At 46.1% G+C, this 27,340-nt stretch overlaps 1 protein-coding gene across 2 annotated transcripts; it reads right to left on the reverse strand.

The window, feature by feature from the left end:
- Positions 1–2,975: 2,975 nt before the first annotated feature.
- Positions 2,976–24,992, reverse strand: LOC109906693 (immunoglobulin superfamily member 10-like). Of its 2 annotated transcripts, none has more exons than XM_020504534.2 (11): positions 24,676–24,992; positions 24,248–24,469; positions 23,512–23,641; positions 21,245–21,483; positions 20,786–20,937; positions 18,783–19,266; positions 9,140–12,984; positions 7,929–8,886; positions 6,030–6,216; positions 5,619–5,761; positions 2,976–5,451 (listed from the first exon to the last, which is right to left on the reverse strand). In XM_020504534.2, exons 1-11 carry the CDS (start codon positions 24,780–24,782, stop codon positions 3,858–3,860), a joined length of 8,061 nt encoding a protein of 2,686 aa, XP_020360123.2. In that variant the 5' UTR covers positions 24,783–24,992; the 3' UTR covers positions 2,976–3,857. The 2 variants fall into 2 exon arrangements, with proteins under 2 accessions (XP_020360123.2, XP_020360124.1); XM_020504535.2 differs by having other exon boundaries at positions 5,294–5,451; positions 5,635–5,761.
- Between the last annotated feature and the right edge of the window lie 2,348 nt (positions 24,993–27,340).

A 27,340-nucleotide genomic window follows, 5' to 3' on the forward strand; every position in this document is an offset into this window, starting at 1 on the left:
AAATCTTGACGCGTTTTGATGTATTTCAGAACTGCAGTTTCCTCTGCTTGGAGCAACAGTGAAGTGGGCAGGGCAGTACGGATTTCTTCTCTTACATCTGCAAGCAGAGTCTGACATCAGACAGGATGGCATTGTTTCCCTCAATCTGTGGAATGGCTACTGCTATACGTTTCAGGAGTTTCAGGCTGCTTACCACTCTCTTCCAAAATACATCATCCAGGAGGATCCTCTTGATGGGGCTGTCCATATCGGCAGACTGTGATATGGCCATTTCTTGAAGAGACTCCTTCCCCTCCAGGAGACTGTCAAACATGATGACAACACCACCCCGATGGGTGTTGCTGGGCAGCTTCAATGTGGTGCTCTCATTCTTCTCACTTTGCTTGGTGAGGCAGATTGCTGCTATAACTTGATGACCCTTCACATACCTAACCATTTCCTTGGCTCTCTTGTAGAGTGTATCCATTGTTTTCAGTGCCATGATGTTCTTGAGGAGCAGATTCAATGAGCAGCACAGACAATGGGTGTGATGTGAGGGTAGGACTCTTCCACTTTATTCCTTGCCCACGAACATTCGACCACCCATCAGAGATGATTGCAATTTAGTCTGCTTTCTCTATGCCTTGCTTGACCTTAACTTGAACTCTGTTGAACTCTGCATCCAGCAAATTAGTAGATAAAGCATGTCTGGTTGGAGGGGTGTATGCTGGGCAAAGAACATTCAGAAATCTCTTCCAATACACTTTGCCTGTGAGCATCAAAGTGTTGAACCAGTTGCATACACAGCTCGAGCAAGACATTCATCAGCATTTCTCTGACTACGTTCCTCCATTGAGTCCAAAAAAACTTCTGATTCCAGGAGGACCATGAGCTGTTGCTATCGATAAGGTGCCGGATTCATCATTTTCACCTCGAATAGAAGTAGAGGGACTTTTGTCAGAGGTTGCTTGTTGTGAGCACTGAGGGAACTTTATGCACTTAGCCAGATGATTATGCATCTTTGTGGCATTCTTCACATATGATTTGCCATAGTATTTGCAAATGTACACAGCTTTTCCTTCTACATTAGCTGCAGTGAAATGTCTCCACACATCAGATAGTGCCGTGGCATTTTCCTGTAAAGGTGAGAAAAAAATGAGTAAAAAAAACAACAAATACAATTCCATGTACAGATAAATAGTTTAGCAGTTAGAATAAACAATTCCTTTGTAAGATAAATGTTTTATAATGAAACGTGTGGAAACAGGTGAATTAACACTCCTCAGTTAGCAGGCCCAAGCAAGCTAAAACCCACATGGTTTTAGAAATTATTTAAACACAGTTTGCTGTAGGCTACTATTTACTTGTTAACAAAAAAAGAATGTATGTCATATAAAATATATTCACCCCACCCAGTATTCTAATCAAAACTTGCCAATTTAAGAAAGATTCCCAACATTTCCGGGCTTAACTTTCCGGAATTTACTGGAAAATGTTCGACCCTTTGCAATCCTATTAAAGTCTTTACATTTTTTGGCTTCAGAAGTAGGTTCAGACTGAACATTACTCACTCAGTTTTGTGTTGGATGGTGTTTCCAGGTTCCGCTGTGTTTCTTTTGCAGGTTTTGGTTTGTTAGACGTTTTTTCTTGATAGTCAAATCAAATTTTATTTGCCACATGCTCCAAATGCAACATGTGTAGACCTTACCGTGAAATGCTTACTTACAAGCCCTTAACCAACAATGCAGTTGAAGAAATAGAGTTAAGAATAAATAAACTAAAGTACTTTTTAATAAAAAAAATAAAAAAAATGATCATCAAAAAGTAACAAGAAATGACATAACAATAACGCGGCTATATACAGGGGGTACTGGTACCTAGTCAAAGTGTGAGGGTACGTACAGGTTAGTCCTTTGTAGTAATAGTCCATTCAGGTCCTTTTAGGTATTTGGATTTGGATTGAAAGTTTTGATGTTGAGGTTAGTATCCTGTAGAAGTCCTTGCAAAACATTTCAAGTTGATCTACATTTATCCAACTCTATTTCTATCTTTTTGCAGAAGAACTCAGGAGCCCATGAGGTTCACTACCTCTCTCCCTCTTTCTCTCATCCTCTCTCTCTGTCTTTCTCACTCTCTCCTAGGATGTCATCAGTCTCACCATTTGCATAATAAGGTATTACGTTAACCATGTTAAAGACAGAGCAGAGCGGAGGTGGAAATGGAAAGAAATAGTTCATATAAACACAGCAAGACTGCAGTACTTAGTGCTGATGACAATATGGTATTTGTAATGGCAAATGGACGACTTCCTCTCTATAGTACTGGGAGAGACAGGACCACAAGTGTGTCCAAGATGTGAGCAGCTGCCCTGGGTGGTTTCTGCTTTGTGTTTGACCTGGGCATGGGTCAGTGAGAGACAGCTAAAGCCTTTACTTCTTTGATTATTTGAAACAAAAGAGGGAAAATGTATTCTTTGGGCTCAACAGCCAATTGTACGGGCCATTTCCTGAAGAGCAGGTCCATCAATAGTCAAATAAACACATTTTCTATGTCATCCCTGTCGCAGCGGTACTGCACCACTTCAAGTTGTGAGTGGATTTCATAAATCATGAAAGCCGATTACAATTAAGTCTGTATAGTTAAAGCAATAATTCTTTCAGAGGGAAAACAGTGAACTAATAGGGGATTTCCCACACACAAACAGATGGTTCTCCTTTTAGCAAGAGAGGGACCATGACTGTATAATAAATCCCAGAGCTACGTTTGAAATGTTTACCCTTGGAAGACGGATCCTTAATCTGTCCTGACCTAGTTTGAAGTTCTTACCCCCTTCCCAAATTGCGCCCTATTCCCTTTGTAGTGTGCTACTTGGACCGGGGCCCATAAACTATGTCTGCACCTTAAAACGCACCCTATTTCCCATATAGTGCATTATTTGGGATGCATCCATAGTCTTTTCTCAAACTTTACAGAAGTAATATTCTCCAAGATTACGATGGATTTTGAGCGTCTCTTTATTAAAAACGTGTAAAAGTCCTATACATCAGAGTCTGTTAAAGACAAATAATTTAATAATGAGGGCTTGTAAAAACACATTAGTATTATTTTAGGAGCTGATGTTGACACCTATGAGGGTTGCAAGCAGATCTAAACCACATTGCATGTACAATAATCACAGTAGCGGTACCGTGTGAGTCGCTCCTGTAAATAGCAGGGTTAGCGGTCCTTAAAAAAGACCTTTGGTTAAGATAGTAAAATAATATGGATGGTTGTGAAGCAGTTATTCATAATTGTAACACCAGCCGTTGTTGCTTGGACCCCTGAAATCGTCCCCATCGCAGCAGTATTGGATATTTTCTGTGTCAACAGTATGTCATTTCGAATATGTGCATTAATCGAACGTAACAAGATATTTAGCTACGCTTATCTACACAGTTTGACACACAATTGTCATTGTCAGCGCAGGAGATGGAAAAGAGAAGCAGCCGAGATGAAAAGTCATATGCTCTCATATACAGTCTGTATAAATGCTACAAATAGTAATACTACAGTTTTTTGCTCTCTATTAAAGTCCTTCATTGCAAAGAGTTTTTTGATGAGTGAAAAATGGCTTTGTCGCAAAATGTTTATTTTTATTTTTTAAACGCAGCTGAAATATGGCCTTGAATGACGTCACAGGACACATACAGCACAGCTACTGCGCACACAGAGGCTCGTTTGTTTAGCTACCGATTGGAAAGTGTATCTTTACTTTGCGTTGACAGTGATGCAAAGTCTCTTCAACATCATGTGGATGGATGAAAAACATTGGCCGTGCTCAGCTCCTTTGGCAGTTTCTTGGGCATATGATAAAAAAAAAACTATTTGTCTAAGGCTAATCAGAACACATGTAGATAGGTGGCTTTAGTATCGACCCCTATCACGTTCCTGGCGGTGCATTTGTAGGAGCCCTGGTCTCTCTGTGTGGGGTTCTGGATGATAAGAGAGCCTTGTGGGTGGAGGTACTTGTTGCCAAAGAGGCGTGGCTGGGCACTGACCGCTAGCCGCGCCCTATCCGGCGTCTCCCAGGCAATCTCAGCTCGGGGGATCCCCGTGGCAACACAGTTCAGCTGGACCGCCACGCCGCGGCGAGCGTACATCACAGGAGGCGGGCCATTGGTGATGCGAGGCAGGTACGCGATGACAATGACGGGCACGGAGAGCAGGGCGCTGCCGTACTCGTTAGCCGCTCGGCAGACGTAGGAGCCGCGGTCGTAGACGGTCGCCTGCTGGATGGCGAGCGTCCCATTGGCCAATACGGCGTAGCGACCGGCTCTCTGTGGCCGCCCCAGGACCACCCCACTGGGCAGGGTCCACGTCAGCCGGAGGGGGTCCCCCGTAGAGAGACAGTGGAGTTGGAGGCTCTCCCCATTCATAATACTGATGGGGGAGTTGTAGCGGTTATTGATCTCTGGTTTCCTCTCCGGGGCTAAAGTAATAGTACGTTCCACTAGCCCGGCTACATTCCTCGCCAGGCAGCGGTACATACCACTCTCAGAGACAGAGGGGTTAGTGATGACCAAGGAGCCGTCAGGTCGGTGAAAGAACTTGGAGAACTGGGCACCCTTCATGAGGGGGGAACCATTAGGGAGGATCCAGGTTACCGTTGGGGGTGCTGGGCCTCCTTCAAAGGAGCAGTTCAGGGTCATGGTACTGCCTACCGTTAGAGAGAGGCTCTCTGTTTTGGGCCCTCTGAGCTGCGGCCTCTCTACCATCCCTCTAACCTCCAGGTGGACTATCAGCCTGGCCTCCCCGCCCTCGTTGTGTGCGATGCAGGCCAGCTGAGCCGAGTCGGTCCCCTTCGGCGAACGTATATCCAATGTACCGTTACGATGCACCGTCATTCTGCTGCCGTAGTATGGCACCGGGAGGATGACGTTCTCCGGTAACACCCACATGACGCGGGGGATGGGTGTCCCCACAGCCTCGCAGGCCAGCATTGTCCGCTGGTCCCTTATAGCCGTCACTCTGATAGTGTTGACCATACCTCTCAGTCCGTTGATGGTCGGCTGCGTCACAAGGACTTCCACCCTGGTGACTTTGCGGTCCTGGCCGGCACTGTTCCTAGCTGTGCAGGTGTAGTTACCAGCATCAAAGCGTTGCGCCTTCTTGACCACTAATGTGCCATCATTATGGACCTGGTACTTAGTGGGGGAGGAGGCAATGGCCCGGTTAGTGGGGGAGAGCCACGTGATGCCTGGTGTCGGCTCTCCCTTGGCGCTGCACTTCAGAGACACTGTCTCCCCATAAAGAACCCTGATGACTTCAGGCCTTTGAGTTTTGTCTCTGATGATCGGAGGGTCCGCCACCACCTTCACGTGAACCTTCATCTCATCCTTCCCTATCTGGTTCTCAGCGTAGCAGGTGTAGTCTCCTTCCTCTCTCATCCCCACGTCGTTGGCGTACAATGTCCCGTTGTCGAACACCACGTATCTGGGGGGGGGGGGGGGGGGGATTGTTTGGAAATAGTGTTGTGGTTCTTATCGACTATGCAGTTAATGTGATTCAATAACAGATTGGATGTACATACTGTATTATCTGATACAATAACATTTTACGGTATGTGTAAAGTTGATGCTGATTCAACAAACACCAAGTACCTGCGGGTGCGCCCACCTCTAACACTACTATCCGTCTGTTTCAGTGTGTTGATCATGGTGCCGTCAGGCAGAGCCCAGCGGATCTCAGGGTTGGGGAGGCCAGACGCTACACAGTCCACCTTCAGGTCTCCTCCATACATCACCTTCAAATTCAAAAATATTTATTGTCTATCCAAACGTACATCAGACAGAAAACCGACCGAAATATTTGCACTCACATGCAACACATTAAAATATCACATTAAAAACACCAATGTTCTGCCCCATATGGCACCCTAACCCCTATATAGTGCACAATTTTTCACTAAGACCCATAGGGCTCTGGTCAAAAGTAGTGCACTATACAGGGAATAGGGTGCCATTTGGGATGTTACCCATTATTTACATAGAAACCTAAGACAAAAGACAGACCTTCTGACTGGCCAGCAGCTGCTTCTGCTCAATCTTGGCCGGCTTGGTCAGCACGTTAACCCTCAGAAGCATGTAGTCGTCCCCCATCTTGTTTCGGGCCACACACAGGTAGTCCCCATCATCTTTCTCTGTCGTGGCCTGTATGGCCAGAGAACCGTTGGTGAACACCTTTATCCTGGGGTCAAAGCTGAACCCCCCCCCCAAAAAAAAAACAAGTTGTTATTGTTTGTGAATAACAGTTTTTCCTGCTGTTAATAGCAACCATGTTAGGTCTTCCTTTGATGGTTTTTCAGCTAACCTTTAGGGAATAGAAAATGTGCCTGTATGATTTCCTAGTAAACCTTCTCATTCATGATAACATCTGATGATGATAGTTGATATACAGTGCCTTCAGAAAGTATTCATACCCCTTGACTTATTCCACATTTTGTTGTGTTACAGTCTAAATTCAAAATGGATTAAAAAAAAAAAAATTTCACTCATCTGCACACAATACCACATAATGACAAAGTGAAAACATGTTTTTAGACATTTTTGCTAATATCTTGAAAATAAAATACAGAAATATCTCATTTACATAAGAATCACCTTTGGCAACGATTACAGCTGTGAGTCTTTCTGGGTAAATCAATAAGAGCTTTGCACACCTGGATTACATAATATTTGCACATTACTTTTGAAGGAATTCTTCAAGCTTTGTCAAGTTGATTGTTGACCATTGCTAGAGAGCCATTTTCAAGTCTTGCCATACATTTTCAAGCCGATATAAGTCAAAACTGTAACTAGGCCACTAAGGAACATTCAATGTCATCTTGGTAAGCAACTCCAGTGTATATTTGATCTTGTGTTTTAGGTTATTGGTCTACTGAAAGGTGAATTTGTCTTCCAGTGTCTGTTGGATAGCAGACTGAACCAGGCTTTCCTCTAGGATTTTGCCTGTGGTTAGTTATATATATTTTTTAATCATAACTTGAAAAAAATGATGAGTGGTACTCAGTGATGTGTTGTGTTGGATTTGCCCCAAACATAACACTTTGTATTCAGGACATAAAGTTAATTTCTTTGCCACATTTTTTGCAGTTTTACTTTAGCGCCTTATTGCTAACAAGATGCATGTTTTGGAACATTTTAATTCTGTACAGGTTTCTTTCTTTTCACTCTGTAATTTAGATTAGTATTGTGGAGTAACTACAGTGTTGTTGATCCATCCTCAGTTTTCTCCTATCACAGCCATTAAACTCTAACTATTTTAAAGACACCATTGGCCTCATGGTGAAATTCCTGAGTGGTTTCCTTCCTCTCTGGCAGGATGGACGCCTGTATCTTTGTAGTGACTTGGAGTATTGATACACCATCCAAAGTGTAATTAATAACATCAACATGCTCAAAGGGACGTTCAATGTCTGTTTTTTACATTCTTACCCATCTAACAATGGGTGCCCTTCTTCGCAAGGCATTGGAAAACATCCCTGGTCTTTGTGATTGAATCTGTGTTTGCTAGACTAAGGGCCTTACAGATAATTGTATGTGTGGGGTACAGAGATGAGATAGTCATTCACAAATCACATTAAGCACTAATATTACACACAGTCCATGCAACTTATTATGGGACTTTTTAAGCACATTTTTACTACTGCCATAACAAAGGGGTTGAATACTTATTGACTTTTCATTTTTTATTCATTTGTAAAAATGTCTAAAAACCTCATTCCACGTTGACATAATGGGGTATTGGGTGACATAGCATCTCAATTGAATCAATGTTAAATTCAGGCTGTAACAGAACAAAATGTGGAAAAAGTCAAAAGTATAAATACTTTCTGAAGGCACTATCCATACAGACAATGGCCTGAAGAGCATATTACACAGTGAGTGAAAAGGATGCCAGAAGATGCATACCTGTACTGGGAATCCACTAGTTTCTTAGAGGGGGTCCTCCAGATGATCCTGGGCTCTGGTTTTCCTGTGGCAATGCAGTCGAGCCTGAGCAGCCCCCCGTAGACCACGTCAGACCTCTGGGGAGACGAGGAGGTAATCCTGGCCTTGGTGGAGGGTGGGAGTCTCAGTACCGTCAGAATGCTGGTTCTCCTGGAGGCTCCTACCGCATTACTGGCCACACACTCATATCTCCCCGCGTCGCCTTGGCCTAGCCCACGGACGTACAGGGTCCCGTTGGGGAAGACAAAGAAATTACGTCCGTTGACGAACTGCGAGGTGAGGAGCTGGACTCCATCGGGCGTGGTCCAGCGCATGACGGGCGTAGGGGCTCCTTTGGCGGTGCAGTGGATGTAGGCCATGCTGCCCTCGGGGAGGGACATGTTCTCATAGCGAGGTTGTTGGATGACTGGAGGCAAGGCTGCCACATGGAGACGGACAGAGACGGTGTCGGCTCCCGCCACGCTGCTGCCAATACATTTATAGATCCCTCTGTCTGTGTAGCTGGCCTGGGTTATCCGGAGAGTACCGTTACTGAGAAGTTCCACGTGCTTAGGGCCAGACTGTGGGCCTGGCTGGGGGCCACTGGCTGGGCTGGCAGGGCCCGGGGCTGGGGGCGCAGTGAGGTGGACCCTGTCAGGTAGCACCCAGGTGACCCGGGGCATGGGATGTCCCTGTACTTGGCACTCCAGATCGATGCCGTCCCCATGGTACACGGTAGCATCGCGGTAGCGCGGCTGGAGCACTCTGGGATGCTGGGCCAGGACCATCAGGGAGACCACCATCTTGTCCACGCCATACTGGTTCTGGACCATACAGAGGTACTGGCCTCGGTCCTGGGGCTGGCTGTTACGGATGATAAACGTGCCGTTGGGATGGACCTCGAACCTCTGGACCCGAGTGTTCTGGGCTATTGTCGCTCCTGCATGAATCAAAATAATGTGTGTTTCAAGACATCGAACAGATTAAAACAATGCAGATAAAGGGTTATTTCTACAACATGTTGTCTGTTGAAACGCATAAGAATGGAGCATATCTTATATCATTACAAATAGGATTCTCCTTTTTTGTTACATTAACAGGCTTACATACAGCGGTGTAATTCTGTAACAGAGGGTGAAGGAGGATGTTCTATGAAGAGGGGAGGACAGTAAAGGAAGTACTGTTATACATACCAGTGGAGACTCTCGTCCAGGAGAGGAAAGGCTTGGGCTCCCCTACAGCCACACAGGGCAGCTGTGCATCCATCTCTGCATTCACTGTCACTGTCCGCACATCCACATTGGTGATCAGGGGCTTCCCTCTTACAACAGGCCCTGCTACGGGGGGTCTCTGACCACCTCCCGACACCCCACCTGATAACCCCTGTGTCTGGGTAGGGGTCTCTGTTCTCTGGCCCCCACTGGACGGACTCTGAGGCCTTGATGAAGACACTGATGAAGTCTGAGAAAAGCTCTTTGTGGTGGTGGACGCGAGAGTGGTTGTAATGGTCGTCTGTCTGACCATCTGGGTGTTTGTGTTTGTGACTGTCCTGTGGGGTGTTCTGGGTTCTGTGGTGGTTGGTTTAACACCGGTGACAGGATCAGGCTTGATGTCAGTTGACTCTAGTTTAGTAGTGGTGTGGGAGTCGGCTGGTGGTGGTTGTCTGTTGGGGTCAGATCTGGTGATTAGGATGGAGTCTCCTCTGTTGAGGATCGGGTTGTTCCTCTGGTCGGGTTGAGAGATGAGGACTCTCTCTCTGTGACTGTCTGGGATGTGGTTGGAGTTGGAGGTAGCCTCCACTGTTCTGGATGAAGGTTGGGTCCTGACCCTAGTGGATGGAGTGTTTAGTACAGGGATCTGAGGCCTCACCCTAGAGGGGAAAACTATGGATGTCCTAACTGATGTGGAGGTGACAGGTGACATAGTGGGAGTAACGTCCTTTGTTGTAGTAGCAGCAACAGAAACTGCAACATTTTCCACTGGTGTTTGGTCTTTGCCTGTGGTGGAAGTGCTTTCTCTGATGTTATAGTGCCCATCAAAGGTTGTTCTGGGCTTAATAGCATCTGTTTTATCGGGACCGGATCCGCGATAAGAGCTTTCAGATGTCACCAGCCTTTCAGTGGTGCTAACCCGAGCCTCCTCATGGAAGGACTCTTTTGTTGAGGCACCCGGGGGGTGTGTTGTGCCGTGTGCTCTGGTTATTTCATGCCGGATAGATGGAGACACGCTGTCAATCTCTTGGACCGGCGCCTTTTTAACCTCAGTAGTACCTGTTGTATATCGATAGTCTGGTGTGTTGAGCTGTCCATCTGCTGGCACTCCCGGGCGAGTGTTGCGATTCTCCGGGGACTTGTCAGGACTTGGAACAGGGAGAAGGTCTACTGTAGCGCTGCCTCCCCTTTGTGTTGTCTCGGTTGGTTTAACTACAGGAAGGGGGACGCTTGTAATATTCCCCTGACTGGCTGTCGTGTGCACAACCGAGTGTTCTGGGACTGGGCTCGGAGTGTTCGGAGTCTGAGAGGCTCTTTCTGGGGCTGCTCTGTGATGGCTGCTCTGGGACGTTTGTTTATATGTTTCTGTTAAAGAGGTTGTGGGAGACGCCGGTGGGGCTGTTGTGCTCCCGAACAGTGGTTTGGCGTGTGGTGAAAGGGTGTCCTTTGTCTCGGAGCGAGTTGTCGGTTTCACTGAAGGGTCAATCCTGTCTTGGTATAAAGAGACTCCTGTGTTCTCTTCGTGACTCACTCGGCCTGATGACGTTGCTTGGCTGCCCGTCGATGGAACTGCGGTATTAAACCTGTCCGTCATGCTTTTGGCCTTGTCGAACACTTCTATTTTAGTCCATGTGGCAGTGGTTGCCTTGGTAGTTGTTGGGAGTGCGTCCTTCGGTGTGGCTGCGGTTGTAAAATCACTTCTCAACGGATTATTAGGCTTTGGCTTCTTTCTGCCCGTATTGGGCCGTCTTCTCCTGCCCCCGCCCCCATTCCTCCTCCTGGAGTTCTGGTTTCTGAGTCGAGTAGCCACCTCCCCTGGAGTTTCCTTCCTCATATACACAGCTGAAGTGAGCTCGGTTGTGGGAGAGGGTGCGCTGAGTGGAAGATGGGTTATATTAGACCTTGTATGCTGCTTTAGCTGAGTATGTGTGTCTGGTTTAGCAGTTGTGCTCTGAGTCTCGGTGAGAGAGTGATCAAATTCATCTCTCTCTGTTTCCGATTCAGAGTACCCTCGAACTGTGGTGGTGGCGAGGGATGGGTCAAGTTCAGCTCTGTCTAAATATGCGTCACTTCCTTCATTAAAGCTGTTAACAACACTGGGTCCGTTAGCGTCTTTCGGCCCCTGATTATCCTCAGACGTGGGTGAGATATCAGACTCCGCGTCAACATCTGTAACCGCGTCAACATCTGTAGTTAAAGCAGTGGTGGTGGTACTTTTATTTTCTCCTTGTAAAGAGTCGTTGTGCGAAGGACTGGTCCAGACTCCCAGGGTCTGGGAGTGTGTGTGTGTGACTGTGTGCCTGCCTTGTGTCTCTGTGTGTGTGACAGTGTTACTGAGCTGCTGGGGAACAGATGTGACAGGCTCTGTGACCGGCTGCGTGAAAAGTGCATGATTTGTGGCTGTATCCACATCGGAGTCTGTAGTGTAAGTAGTGTGTCGAGTGGATATATGCGGTATAGTAGTGGGTGTGTATAGCTCCTCCTCCTCTTCCTCATGTAGGTTGTCTGTTGATCCCTCTATGTTGTCCGGAGACTGTGTCTGCTTAGCGCTAGCTGTTGTTGTTGACTCCTGCTTCTTCCTTGTGGTGAGGTGAGTTGAGCTGGGTGTTATGTTAGTGTTACCCTGTCCGTTCTTGTCACGGATTTTGGCCAAAATGTCCGCCCACTTCTCCGGGTCTATATTTTTGTTTGCCACGTTAATCCTCCTTCTCATCTCCACCGTGTTTTTCTTGTCTTTATCATTTGTCCCTGTCGTGGTTGGTTTTCTTGGTACAGCAGGTCGCCTCCACGTGTTTCTAAATGGATGACCCCCACCCCTGCTTGAACTTTGACCTCTCCTCCGTTTCATTAGCTCCACACGGCTCGGGGATGAGGAGGAAGGCGAGGAGGGGACTTCCTCCTGTGTGTCCTCATCGTCCCCTGATGCCTCCTCAGTGTCCTCCATGGGGGCTTTGACCCTGGTGTTGACCCCTGAAGCAGACTGTGGCCTCATTCTCCTCAGTGGTCGTATCTCTGCTCCTAACTGTCTGGTGAGAGTCACCTTAGTAGCCAGGGAATACACACCATGCTGGTTCATGGCCACACACTTATAATATCCACTGTCTGTCAGTCGACTCTCTGGGACTCTCAGAGTTCCGTTGGAATACACCAGCGCTCTAGAAGAGTTGGCTCTGTGACTCACTATGTTGCTGTCAGGAAGGATCCAGTTAATCTCAGGGTCAGGAGAGCCAGACACGACACAGTTCAGAGTGAGAGGGACACCGGTGAACCCCTCCACGAGGGTAGGCGCCATCTCATCCCCTCCAAGAGGGGGAGGATTGGAGGACTCCTCGACCGTCAGGCGGAAAGGGAGGACAGTGAGGTCGTCAGAGACCTGGGCGATACAGTAATATATCCCTGAGTCTGAGTGTCCTACAGCTTTAAGATCCAACCTACCGGTGCTCAACACTGACACCCTGTTGTCTGGGCTGCTGTACGGTGCCTCCAGCTGGGTCCCGTCTGGCAGCATCCAGCGAACCGCCGTGTCTCCTGAGCTCAACACGTTACAGTCCATCACAGCAGGGCTGCCCACTACAACACTCAGCACTGTCCTAGTAGTGTTTGTGTTCTCTATCATGACCCATGTCCTACGCTGTCTGCGCTCCAGCTCAGGCTCCACGGTCTGTGTGAGGTGGGTGCTGAGGATCAGCTTGACGCTCTTCCCAGTGGACTGGGGCCTGTTCAACTGCAGGTCCACAGAGCTCTGCATCAGCCAGGATGGTTGAGCTACCATGTTAGCCTTAACCCCTGTGTAGTACAATGCATCTCTCTCCAGGTCCTGTCTGTACCTGGAGATCAAGAAGGAAAAAACACATAACATAAAACATAACAGTATGAAATGAGATGCTCTATATCACGTATTGAACTCAAGAACTCAAGGCCCATTCATTCCAGCATTCCATTCCAGTGGTTTGATTATTATTAATATATACAATACCAGTCAAAGGTTTGGGCACACCTACTAATTTTTCTTTATTTTTACTATTTTCTATACTGTAGAATAATAGTGAAGACATCAAAACAATTACGTAACACATATGGAATCATGGGCACCAAAAAGGTGTTAAACAAATCAAAATATATTTGAGATTTGAGATTTTTCAAAGTAGCCCCCCTTTGCCTTGATGACAGCTTTACACACTCTTGGCATTCTCTCAACCAGCTTCACATGGAATGCTTTTCCAACAGTCTTGAAGGAGTTCCCACATATGATGAGCAATTCTTGGCTGCTTTTCCTTCACTCTGCGGTCCAACTCATCCCAAACCATCTCAGTTGGGTTGAGGTCTGGTGATTGTGGAGGCCAGGTCATCTGATGCACCACTCCATTTTTTCATTTTTTTTATTTTACCTTTTTTTAACAAGGCAAGTCAGTTAAGAACAAATTCTTATTTTCAATGACGGCCTAGGAACAGTGGGTTAACTGCCTGTTCAGGGGCAGAACGACAGATTTGTACCTTGTCAGCTCGGGGGTTTGAACTTGCAACCTTCCGGTTACTAGACCAACGCTCTAACCACTAAGCTACCCTGCCGCCCCGTCCATCACTCTCCTTCTTGGTCAAATAGCCCTTACACAGCCTGGAGGTGTGTTTTGGGTCATTGTCCTGTTGAAAAACAAACTAAGTGCAAACCAGATGGGATGGCATATCACTGCAGAATGCTGTGGTAGCCATTCTCGTTAAGTATGCCTTAAATTCTAAATCAATCACCGACAGTGTCACCAGCAAAGCACCCCCACACCATCACACCTCCTCCTCCATGCTTCAAGGTGGGAACCAACAATGCGGGGATCATCTGTTCACCTACTCTGTGTCTCACAAAGACACGTGGTTGGAACCAAAAGTCTCAAATTTGGACTCATCAGACCAAAGGACAGATCTCCACCGGTCTACTTCCATTGCTCGTGTTTCTTGGCCCAAGCAAGTCTCTTTTATTATTGGTGTCCTTTACTGGGGGTTTCATTGCAGCAGTTCAACCCTGAAGGCCTGATTCACGCAGTCTCCTCTGAACAGTTGATGTTGAGATGTGTCTGTTACATGAACTCTGTGAAGCATTTATTTGGGCTGCAATTTCTGAGGCTGGTAACTCTAATAAACTTATCCTCTGGAGCAGAGGTAACTCTGGGTCTTTCTTTCCTGTGGCGGTCCTCATGAGAGCCAGTTTCATCATAGCACTTTATGGTTTTTCCGACTGCACTTGAAGAAACTTTAAAAGTTCATGAAATGTTCCAAATTGACTGTTCTTAATGTCTTAAAGTAATGATGGACTGTCATTTCTCTTGCCTATTTGAGAAGTTCTTGCTATAATATTGGCTTGGTCTTTTACTAAATTGTCACACCCTGATCTGTTTCACCTGTCCTTGTGATTGTCTCCGCCCCCTCAAGGTGTCGCGTATCTTCTCCATTATCCCCTGTGTATTTATACCTGTGTTCTCTGTTTGTTCATTGCCAGTTCATCTTGTTTGTCGAGTCAACCAGTGTTTTTGTTCTCAGCTCCTGTTTTCCCCAGTCTCTCTTTTCTCGCCCTCCTGGTTTTGACCCTTGCCTGTCTTGACTCTGAGCCCACCTGCCTGACCACTCTGCCAACACCTGACCGCCGACCTGTACCTTTGCCCTACCTCTGGATTATTGACCTCTGCCTACCCTGACCCTGAGCCTGCCGTCTGTCCGGTACCGTTGCCCCACCTCTGGTTTACTGACCCCTGCCTGCCTTGACCTGTCCATTGCCTGTCCCTGTTGGATTATTAAACCATTGTTAATTTGACGTGTCTGCATCTGGGTCTTACCTTGATTCCTGATACAAATAGGGCTATTTTCTCTATACCACCCCTACCTTGTCACAACACAACTGATTGGCTCAAACACATTAAGAAGGAAAGAAATTACACAAATTAACGTTTAACAAGGCACACCTGTTAATTTAAATGCATTCCGGGTGACTACCTCATGAAGCTGGTTGAAAGAATGCCAAGAGTGTGCAAAGCTGTCATCAAGGCAAAGGGCGCCAAAGAACATGGCTGACGTTTTACATTCTCCCAACCAATTGTGCCATTTTATTCATTTCTTTTCCGTTTGGTGTAACTTATTTTTTCACTTATTGTGTACATAATGTTGCTGCTACCGTCTCTTATGACCGAAAATAACTTCTGGACATCAGAAAAGCGATTACTCACCGCGGACTGGAAGAAACTTTTTCCTTTAACGAGTCCGACGAGAGGCATATCCTGCTTTCACTGGAACAGGCCCAGATCCAAGCATTATGCGTGAAGAAAAGACGCCGGAAAAGGGGACGCAGATTGGGGATTCTTCTGAGAATCCGGAGGTGAGTGAGTAAACTCCCAATGCCTTCCATTCTTCTTGCTAACGTGCAATCATTGGAAAATAAAATTGATGACTTACTATTAAGATTATCCTACCAACGGGACATTAAAAACTGTAACATCTTATGTTTTACCAAGATGTAGCTGAATGAAGATACGGACAATATAAAGCTAGAGGGGTTTTCCATGCACCAGCAGAACAGAGAAGCTACCTCTCGTAAGACTAGGGGTGGGGAAGTGTGTCTTTTTGTCAATAACAGCTGGTGCACGATGTCTAATATTAAAGAAGTCTCGAGGTATTGCTCGCCTGAGGTAGAGTACCTTATGATAAGCTGCAGACCACATTATCGACCAAGAGAGTTCTCATCTGTATTATTCGTAGCCGTCTATTTACCACCACAAAACGAAGCTGGCACTTAGACCGCTCTCAACCAACTCTATAAGGCCAAAAGCAAAGAAGAAAATGCTCACCCAGAAGCGGCGCTCCTAGTGGCCGGGGACTTTAATGCAAGCAAACTTAAATCAGTTTTACCAAATTTTACCAGCATGTCACATGTGCAACCTGGGGAAAAAAAATCCCTGACCACCTTTACTCCACACACAGAGATGCATACAAAGCTCTCCCCGCCCTCCATTTGGCAAATCTGACCAGAATTCTATCCTCCTGATTCCTGCTAACAAGCAAAAAGTAAAGCAGGAAGTACCAGTGACTCGCTCAATGCGGATGTGATCAGATGACGCGGATGCTACACTACAGGACTGTTTTGCTAGCACAGACTGGAATATGTTCCGGGATTCATCCAATGGCATTGAGTAATACACCACCTCAGTCATCGGCTTCATCAATAAGTGCATCGATGACATCGTCCCCACAGTGACTGTACGTGCATATCCCAACCAGAAGCCATGGATTACAGGCAACATCTGCATCGAGCTAAAGGCTAGAGCTGCCGCTTTCAAGGAGCTGGAGACTAATCCGGACACTTATACGAAATCCCGCTATGCCCTCAGACGAACCAATACAGGACCAATACAGGATTAAGATCGTCGGATGTGGCAGGGCTTGAAAACTATTACGGACTACAAAGGGAAACCCAGACCCGAGCTGCCCAGTGACACGAGCCTACCAGACGAGCTAAATGCCTTTTATGCCCGCTTCGAGGCAAGCAACACATGTGAACAAAACCTTTAAACAGGTCAACATTCACAAAGCCGCTGGGCCAGATGGATTACCAGGACATGTACTCAAAGCATGCGCGGCTCAACTGTCAAGTGTCTTCACTGACATTTTCAACCTCTCCCTGACCGAGTCTGTAATACCTACATGTTTCAAGCAGACCACCATAGTCCCTGTGCCCAAAGAAGCGAAGGTAACCTGCCTAAATGATTACCACCCTGTGGCACTCACGTCGGTAGCCATGAAGTGCTTTGAAAGGCTGGTCATGGCTCACATCAACACATCCTCCCGGACACCCTGGACTCACTCCAATTCGCATACCGCCCCAACAGATCCACAGATGACGCAATTTCAATCGTATGCCACACTGCCCTTTCTCACCTGGACAAAAGGAACACCTATGTGAGAATGCTGTTCATTGACTACAGCTCAGCGTTCAACACCATAGTGCCCACAAAGCTCATCACTAAGCTAAGGACTCTGGGACTAAACACCTCCCTGATCACCGACAGTTATGAGACGACCTATAGGGAAGAAGTCAGAGAACTGGCAGTGTGGTGCCAGGACAACAACCTCTCCCTCAATGTGAGCAAGACTAAGGAGCTGATTGTGGACTACAGAAACAGGCCCCCATTAACATTGACGGGGTTGTAGTGGAGTGAGTCGAGATTTCAAGTTCTTTGGTGTCCACATCACCAATGAACTATCATGGTCCAAACATACTAGACAGTAGTGAAGAGGGCACGACAAAACCTTTTCCCCCTCAGGGGACTGAAGAGATTTGGCATGGGTCCCCAGATCCTCAAAAGGTTCTACAGCTGCACCATTGAGAGCATCCTGACCGGTTGCATCACCGCCTGGTATGGCAACTGCTCGGCATCTGACCGTAAGGCCCTACAGAGGGTAGTGCGAAAGCTTCCTGCCATCCAGGACCTATATAATAGGCGGTGTCAGAGGAAAGCCAGAGTTGTCAGAGACACCAGTCACCCAAGTTATAGACTGTTTTCTCTGCTACTGCACGGCAAGGGGTACCGGAGCACCAAGTCTAGGACCAAAAGGCTCCTCAACAGCTTCTACCCCCAAGCCATAAGACTGCTGAACAATTCATAAAAATCGCCACCGGACAATTTGCATTGACCCCCCCCCCCCCCTTCCCTTTTGCACACTGCTGCTATTCGCTGTTTGTTTGTTACCTATGCATAGTCACTTTACCCCAACTGGCCTGTACCCCCGCACACTGACTCGGTACCGGTGCCCGCTGTATATAGCCTTGTTATTGTTATTTTTATTGTGTTACTTTTTATTATTAATTTTTATTTTAGCCTACTTGGTAAATATTTTCTAAGTAAGCATTTCACAGTAAAGTCTACACTTATTGTATTCGGCGCATGTGGCAAATAAAGTTTGATTTGATTTGGCTATTTTAAAGAATCTCAAATATAAAATATATTTTGATTTGTTTAACACTTTTTTGGTTACTACATGATTACATGTGTGTTATTTAATAGTATTGATGTCTTCACTATTATTCTACAATGTAGAAAATAGTAAAAATAAAGAAAAACCCTGGAATGAGTAGGTGTCCAAACTTTTGACTGGTACTGTAAATGTATTTATTTTTTGTGGGGAAAAATGATCTCAATCAACATTTAAATGACTAAACCAAATCAAGACTGTGTAGAAATGATAATGGACCCACATTTACAGTCTCTTCACTCTGTCTAGCTAGCTAACAGTCATCGAAACGAAAGCTAGACAGTCAGGGAGCATCGAAAAATGGAGTGAGGACAATTTTTTGCACATTTTGATGGCGAGGAAATACAATTCATCATAAGTGTGGCCCTCCGGACCTCGGTGAAGACCGAATGCGGCCTTTGGGGAAAATGAGTTTGACAACCGTGCCCTGTATCGAGGACCACTCTAAAATGAACACATAAAATCACATAATAATCACATATGGGCAGATCCTAACTTCCACAAATGTTCACGTGCATTGGTCTCATTGCATGACTAAGTGAAAATGTTACTCAAGTAGAAGTTGGAATTTGGCCCATAATGATAAATTAAAAAGTGTTTTCTTAATCCAGCCTACCTGTAGCTGGGCACCGGCTCCTTAGTCAGCATGATCTCTCTTTGCAGGTGAGCGGGCGTGTCGCTATAGTAGGCAATCAGCCTCCAGAGTCTCTCATAATTGTCCCTGTTGATGGGACACTCCAGATCCACGGAGATACTCACATTATAGGCCAGCTGCAGAGGGTTGACCTGCTCCCAGCTGACCTTAGACGACTCCCTGCGGGGCTCTCCGATGCTGCACTCCAGATCCACTTTGTTCCCATGCTCGTCCGTCAGGCCTAGGGTAATGTTGCCGAACGACCCCTTGAACTCCTCCAGGGTCATGACCTCGGTCTCTGTGTCCTCTTGGGTCGTAGGTCGATCAGGGGAGGTGATAACGGGGCTGGAGCAGACCAGTGTGTCCAGGCCCAGGACTTCTTTCATTCGTAAGTTCTTTGGGGAATAACACATAAAGCAGAGCTGACCTCCTGGGTAGGCCCTGTCCTTTTTACACTTCAGCACACCTACGAAGAAAGGAAAATGAGAGGGAACATTAGCATCATTATTCAATGTTTGAAATTCCAAATGTGAAATTTGGTTAGGGTTTGGACATACATTTTCAAGGCACAAATGTGTAAAATGACAGCTGCATTATGCTTTGAGCATTGATCCAATTGTATCTGCCATCACTGACGAATAGGTACATTCGAGTAGCTAGTAAATAAAATAAACTCAGCAAAAAAATAAATGTCCCTTTTTCAGGACCCTGTCTTTCAAAGATAATTCGTAAAAATCCAAATTACTTCACAGATCTTAATTGTAAAGGGTTTAAGCACTGTTTCCCATGCTTGTTCAATGACCCATAAACAATTAATGAACATGCACCTGTGGAACGGTCAGTAAGACACTAACAGTTTAAAGACCGTAGGCAATTAAGGACACTAAAGAGGCCTTTCTAATAACTCTGAAAAACACCAAAAGAAAGATGCCCAGGGTCTCTGCTCATCTGTGTGAACATGCCTTAGGCATGCTGCAAGGAAGCATGAGGACTGCAGATGTGGCCAGGACAATGAATTGCAATGTCTGTACTGTGAGACGCCTAAGATAGCGCTACAGGAAGACAGGATGGACAGCTTATCGTCTTCGCAGTGGCAGACCACGTATAACAACACCTGCACAGGATCGGTACATCCGAACATCACACCTGCGGGACAGGTACAGGATGGCAACAACAACTGTCCGAGTTACACCAGGAACGCACAATCCCTCCATTAGTGCTCAGACTGTCCGCAATAGGCTGAGAGAGGCTGGACTGAGGGCTTGTAGGCCTGTTGTAAGGCAGGTCCTCACCAGACATCACCGGCAACAACGTTGCCTATGGGCACAAACCCACCGTCGCTGGACCAGACAGGACTGGCAAAAAGTGCTCTTCACTGACAAGTCGCGGTTTTGTCTCACCAGAGGTGATGGTCGGGTTCGCGTTTATCGTCGAAGGAATGAGCGTTACACCGGGGCCTGTACTCTGGAGCGGGATCGATTTGGTGGAGGGTCCGTCATGGTCTGGGGCGATGTGTCACAGCATCATCGGACTGAGCTTGTTGTCATTGCAGACATCCTCCTCCCTCATGTGGTACCCTTCCTGTAGGCTCATCCTGACATGACCCTCCAGCATGACAATGCCACCAACCATACTGCTCGTTCTGTGCGTGATTTCCTGCAAGACAGGAATGTCAATGTCATGGCCAACGAAGAGCCAGGATCTCAATCCCATTGAGCACGTCTGGGACCTGTTGGATTGGAGGGTGAGGGCTAGGGCCATTCCCCTCAGAAATGTCCTGGAACTTGCAGGTCCCTTTGTGGAAGAGTGGGGTAACATCTCACAGCAAGAACTGGCAAATCTGGTGCAGTCCATGAGGAGGAGATTTATGTCTCAGTTGTTGAATCTTGTTATGTTCATACAAATATTTACACATGTTAAGTTTGCTGAAAATAAACTCAGTTGACAGTGAGAGGATGTTTCTTTTTTAGCTGAGTTTACATAACCTGGTGAGTTTTTTTCCCAGTCGGCGAACCACTTCATCCTGCAGTCACATGTCCAGGGGTTCCCATGCAGGAAGAGGTTCTCCAGCTGGGGCATACCTCCCAGCAGCTTCTGGGGCAGCGAGGTCAGCCTGTTCTCCGACAGGTACAGGTGCCTGATGTATCGATAAAGAGACAGGAGGGACATTATAACATTAGCTTCAGGAACATCTTGGCTCCATCTCAATTCCTCCTTCCGTGATTCCTCACATCATATTTCCTTGCCTCATTTTCAACTGCATTAGAGAAGGTACAAGGTCCCTCCCCTCTGACCTTCTTCTACAATGGGTTTTGAGAAGGCGGTGAGGAGAGAGGACGCAAATAATCTATGAAAGACGAATTGAGAAAGCGCCCGACACTAAGATAAAACCAAATATTGTCCAGAGCATTATGGGTACTGTAGTTCCTCATGCTAAGCTTCACCTGAGGGTGGAGACGTGGAAGTGTCCCATCATGGAGAAGGTGGAAAAGGTAGAGGGGTGGAGCTGCTGCAGTCTGTTCCCCTCCAGCTGTAGGAGACGTAGGGAGGTGAGGCCCTGGAAGGTGTCTGGGTGAATGAACTCCAGACGGTTGTGGTCTAGGTGGAGTCTGGTCAGAGACCACAGACCCTGAAGAGTGTGTCTGTTGATCTCCTTCAGTTTGTTATAGCTCATCTTCAGCATCTGAGGGGGAGAAGGGCAGAGGGGAGTGAGTTATCATGCTAATAGAATAGAGCAGGGTTTCCCAAACTTCAAATAACCAAAACATCGTCAAATTTGGATTATTTGAGTCAGCTGTGTAGTGCTAGGGCAAAAAACAAAACGTGCACCCAGGGGGGCCCCAGGGTGCAGGACCATGTTTGGGAAACTCTGGAATAGAGCATAGTAGAATAGAGTAGAATATAATAATAGAATGGAACAATTGCCTGGTACTATACTCTATATCCTGCTGTACAGTACTGAGGTGATATTTCATGTTAATCAACATTTCCTGTTTATTACTGTAAGCACAGACACGAGCTGCCCAGTGACACGGGCCTACCAGATGAGCGAAATTACTTCTATATTCGATTGAGGCAAGCAACACAGAAGCATGCATGAGAGCATCAGCTGTTGCGGACGACTGTGTGATCACGCTCTCCGTAGCCGATTTGAGTAAGACCTTTAAACAGGTCAACATTCACAGACGTATTACCAGGACGTGTACTCCGAGCATGCACTGAGCAACTGCCAAGTGTCTTCACTGACATTTTGACTACCGACCCATTGCACTCACGTCTGTAGCCATGAAGGGCTTAATAAGGCTGATAATGTCTCACATCAACACCATTATCCCAGAAACCCCAGACCCACCATAATTTGCATACCGCCTCAACAGATCCACAGATGATGCAATCTCTATTGCACTCCACTCTGCCCTTTCCCACCTGGACAAAAGGAATACCTATGTGAGAATGCTGTTCATTGACTACGGCTCAGCGTTCAACACCATAGTGCCCTCAAAGCTCATCACTAAGCTAAGGACCATGGGACTAAACCCCTCCCTCTGCAACTGGATCCTGGACTTCCTGACCGGCCGCCCCCAGGTGGTAAGGGCAGGTAACAACACATCTGCCACGCTGATCCTCAACACGGGGTCCCCTCAGTGGTCCGTGCTCAGTCCCCTCCTGTACTCCCTGTTTACTCATGACTGCATAGCCAGGCACGACTCCAACACCATCATTACGTTTGCAGATGACACAACAGTGGTAGGCCGGATCACCGACAACAATGAGACAGCCTATACAGAGGAGGTCAGAGACCTGGCCGTGTGGTGCCAGGATAACAACCTTTCCCTCAACGTGATCAAGACAAAGGAGATGATTGTGGACTACAGGAAAAGGAGGACCAGGCACACCCTCATTCTCATTGATGGGCCTGTAGTTGAGCAGGTTGAGAGCTTCAAGTTCCTTGGTGTCCACATAACCAACAAACTATCACGGTCCAAACACACCAAGACAGTCGTGAAGAGGGCACGTCAAAGCCTATTCCCCCTCAGGAGACTGAAAAGATTTGGCATGGGTCCTCAGATCCTCTAAAAGTTCTACAGCTGCACCATCGAGAGCATCCTGACTGGTAGCACCCCTGCCTGGTATGGCATCTGCTCTGCCTCTGACCACAAGTGCAAATAGCCCAGTACATCACTGGGGCCAAACTTCCTGCCATCCAGGACCTCTATACCAGGCGGTGTCAGAGGAAGGCCCTAAAAATTGTCTCTCTGCTTGTTCTCTCTGCTACCACACATCAAGCAGTACCGGAGGGCCAAGTCTCGGTCCAAAAGGCTTCTTAACAGCTTCTACCCCCAAGCCACAAGACTCCTGAACAGATAATCTAATGGCTACCCAGACTATTTGCATTGTCCCCCCCCCCCCCTTTTACACTGCTGCTACTCTCTGTTTATTATCTATGCATAGTCACTTTAACTCTATCTACATGTATATATAACATCAATTACCTCGGCTAACCTGTGCCCTCGCACATTGACTCAGTACCCCCTGTATATAGCCTCGCTACTGTTATTTTACTGCTGCTTTTTAATTATTTGTTATTTTATTTTAAAAATGTTACTTATCTATTAATTTTTTTACTTAACACAAATTTTTATTAAAACTGCATTGTTTGGTTAAGGGCTGTTGTATTCGGCGCACGTGACAAATTTGATTTGATTTGTACCTGTAAGGACATGAGATCCCTAAAGGCCCCGTTGGGAATGTTGTAGAGATCATTCCCATGCATCATCAGAAGCTCCAGCTTCCTCAACCCAGCCAGAGAGGTCTGAGTCACGTGGTGTATGGTGTTAAACCTAAAAGAAACAACAATGACACAAGCAATTCATGACTGACTATTAACTTACTTGACTTGTTCTTTGTGGAGCAAAGTGCCTTCATTTCTGACTGTGTGAGGAGACAGTGTTAAAGACCTGACGGAACCTCCGTGATCAAAACATTGTCAATTAAAAGTGGTATTGTATTTGGGAACATACACAGTGGGTGGGCTTCTCTGCTCTTTTTAAGAAATGGCTAAAGCTCATAAGTGAAATGACTCAGTAAAAAGCATGGGGTATATAATAAGCATATAATAAGATTACATCAGACTTCACTGTAGGCATATTGCATTATGCACAATTACTTGTTACAGAGAGATTAATTTTAGTCACATGCTAAACACATTTGAACAAGTACTTAACTGTAAACAATTCTAAAGGCCTCTAATGAAAAGTGACTTTTTGATTGCTTATTATAGATTTTTTTATTGGTGCACATGCATAAATAAAAATCGTATACTTTATGCACTTCACATTTTACCCATACTGTACGTCTATCGGTATAAATTATTGTGCATGATGCTTGTTTTTTAGGCCTACGGTCTCACTGCGGGTCATTGAATAAAGCCAATTCACCAGGCTTACCCCAGGTTCATGCGCTCCACTCGTCTGGATATGCCGGCGGGCACCGCGAGCAGGGAACGGAACGTGCAGTGCACCTCTGTGGCCTGAGGGCACGTGCACTGGCGCGGGCAGGGGAGACTTGTAACTGGCACAATCAGCATGGACAGTATCAATATGAATGCGGCGGGACGGGCCATCTTCAGCTGCGCATCCATCCACCACAACGTGTTCCTATCACTGGAGCTGGTCGAGGGTTACAGATTCATTTCATTATAGGCCTATTTCAGTAGTACCCAAATACAAATGAAACGATGATCTCTGACAAAATACTTCAGAGTAGAGAAAATTGATAGACTATACGCGAAATTAGGGACCACTGTATGAACGCATCGTTACGCACATCAAACATGGTATGACCTGAACCGAAAGGAAAATGTTAAACATCTCACCTTATAATTTGTATTAACCTTAATTTAGATCCAGACTCACTGTATCCCATTTTACCATGGCTTTGGCTTCTCCTCAATGCCACTCTTCCCGAAGCGCAGAACTCCATAGTTATAAAGTCCTATAATGACAAACTCCCCAAAGAATAACATAGTTACAAGAAATTCCGATGTAAAATCCGTAGACAGAAATGCGCACAGGGCTTCGATAGACTGTTTGAAGTATCCGTTTTGTTTCGTGTGTAGCCCTTGAGAAACTTTGCAAAGAAAATTACACTTTTGCCCAAAACTTTACAGTGCAGGATGCGCCTTCCACCGACAGCAAGGGGTGAGTGAATGGCTAATCGTTTCCAACATACAGTCAGTTTGGAGAAGCAGAAGGACCCAGTGAGGGGTGACAAAGTGAGATAGAGGTAAGAGACTGGCAACTGCTGAAGTCGGCTACAGTAGGTCGTTACAATAAGGATATCGTTTTTCCATTCAACTACGTGCATAATCATTGTGCCATCACATTGACGGTTGGCCACTTACAAGAATCGCTGCTTTGAGACTTTATCTTCATTAAATGAATTGAATTCATTCATTAAAAAAATAAGGGAGATACCACAGCCTACTTCTTTTCTCTATTCTACTTATCTGCTGTGGAGGGAGATACCAGTAGCCTACTCCTTTTCTCTATTCTACTTCTCTGCTGTGGAGGTAGATACCAGTAGCCTACTCCCTTTCTCTATTCTACTTCTCTGCTGTGGAGGGAGATACCAGTAGGCTACTCCCTTTCTCTGTTGTACTTCTCTGCTGTGGAGGGAGATACCAGTAGCCTACTCCTTTTCTCTATTCTACTTCTCTGCTGTGGAGGGAGATACCAGTAGCCTACTCCTTTTCTCTATTCTACTTCTCTGCTGTGGAGGTAGATACCAGTAGCCTACTCCCTTTCTCTGTTGTACTTGTCTGCTGTGGAGGGAGATACCAGTAGCCTACTCCTTTTCTCTATTCTACTTCTCTGCTGTGGAGGGAGATACCAGTAGCCTACTCCCTTTCTCTATTCTACATCTCTGCTGTGGAGGGAGATACCAGTAGCCAACTCCTTTTCTCTATTCTACTTCTCTGCTGTGGAGGTAGATACCAGTAGCCTACTCCCTTTCTCTATTCTACTTCTCTGCTGTGGAGGGAGATACCAGTAGCCTACTCCCTTTCTCTATTCTACTTCTCTGCTGTGGAGGTAGATACCAGTAGCCTACTCCCTTTCTCTATTCTACTTCTCTGCTGTGGAGGGAGATACCAGTAGCCTACTCATTTTCTCTATTCTACTTCTCTGCCGTGGAGGGAGATACCAGTAGCCTACTCCTTTTCTCTATTCTACTTCTCTGCTGTGGAGGGAGATACCAGTAGCCTACTCATTTTCTCTATTCTACTTCTCTGCTGTGGAGGGAGATACCAGTAGCCTACTCATTTTCTCTATTCTACTTCTCTGCTGTGGAGGGAGATACCAGTAGCCTACTCATTTTCTCTATTCTACTTCTCTGCTGTGGAGGGAGATACCAGTAGCCTACTCCTTTTCTCTGTTGTACTTCTCTGCTGTAGACCGCCATGTGAGGTAACCTACTAAGTGAAGGGAGCAGACAGACCAATGTAAAGTTTATGTTGGTTTTACAGCCCTGTCATTTAACATCTCCCCCTCTATCACACAACACACACAGGACTGTATCAGCAAGCACATGTGTAATTTGCAAGCATTCCAGGAACCACAAACAGTCTGTCACACTGGTCCCTCTAAATCAGATCAAGTGTGTATGTGTGTGTGTGTGTGTGTGCTTGTAGGGTGAGGTCTATATAAAAGTTCAGAAAACCTGACCCCTGGGGACTGACCTCACAATAGTCCTTTAACCCACCAGTGGGAAGCCTTATGGTTAAGGGAGGCAGCGGACCCTATTGACCTGCTGTGTGTGATCATGTCAACCTTGAGGAGCGAAGAGTTCAAAGTTTCCCAGGGGGTCAGAGAGCTTGAGAAGCCTGTGTGTTCGACCAAACGCCTGAGATATGTCAGACTGTGATCCAGTCCTGACATCCATCACCATGTCACTTCAACAGCCAATAGCACACAGCTGCACCAAAGCCACATGTAGGTGTGGCCAATATCAAAGTGCCAAGAAGGGGGGCCTAAAGTACAGAGTCAACTCAGTCAAGTACCACACACATTGCGTCATCTTGACAAGTTGGCCCAAAAGTCAGATAGCTTGTGCAAGTTATCCTCTAAAGGGCATACATAGACATATAGTAGATTTCATTTGATGAGGGTTAATGCTCTGGGATTTCCCCTCTGGAGATCTGTAAAAGAAGATGAGAAAAGTATCGTGAAATTGATATTGGAAATACTTGATTGATGGCGAATGTGCATGCCATTAAAATGATACCTTCCCCTCATAGAATAATTACTGGTACCATACCTTTTGCCAAGAGTGGAAAGATATTGTGAATTATGGCTCTGCACTTGCATTACTTTGCCTTTTGCAAGTCACTACAAAGTGTTATCTCTTAATATGCCATTAATATTATTTTTGGCTTTCTAGTGTAGGTTCAGATACAACATAATTAAAACTCATAACTTGTATTTGGCATTTTCATTTATGATGCAGCGCTATGCAGAAGGCGGAGAAAACACACTGTATTT

This window comes from Oncorhynchus kisutch, linkage group LG16 (genome assembly GCF_002021735.2).
Source record: "Oncorhynchus kisutch isolate 150728-3 linkage group LG16, Okis_V2, whole genome shotgun sequence".
In the NCBI taxonomy this organism is placed as follows: Eukaryota; Metazoa; Chordata; class Actinopteri; order Salmoniformes; family Salmonidae; genus Oncorhynchus; species Oncorhynchus kisutch.

Excerpts from the sequence above, each read along its gene's own strand:
- LOC109906693 (XM_020504534.2), bottom strand. The coding sequence starts at position 24,782 with ATGGAGTTCTGCGCTTCGGGAAGAGTGGCATTGAGGAGAAGCCAAAGC. Across the intron at positions 24,470-24,675 it reads AGGTTAATACAAATTATAAG|CTCCAGTGATAGGAACACGT; the intron begins GTGAGATGTTTA and ends ACCCTCGACCAG. Across the intron at positions 23,642-24,247 it reads GTGGAGCGCATGAACCTGGG|GTTTAACACCATACACCACG; the intron begins GTAAGCCTGGTG and ends TGTTTCTTTTAG.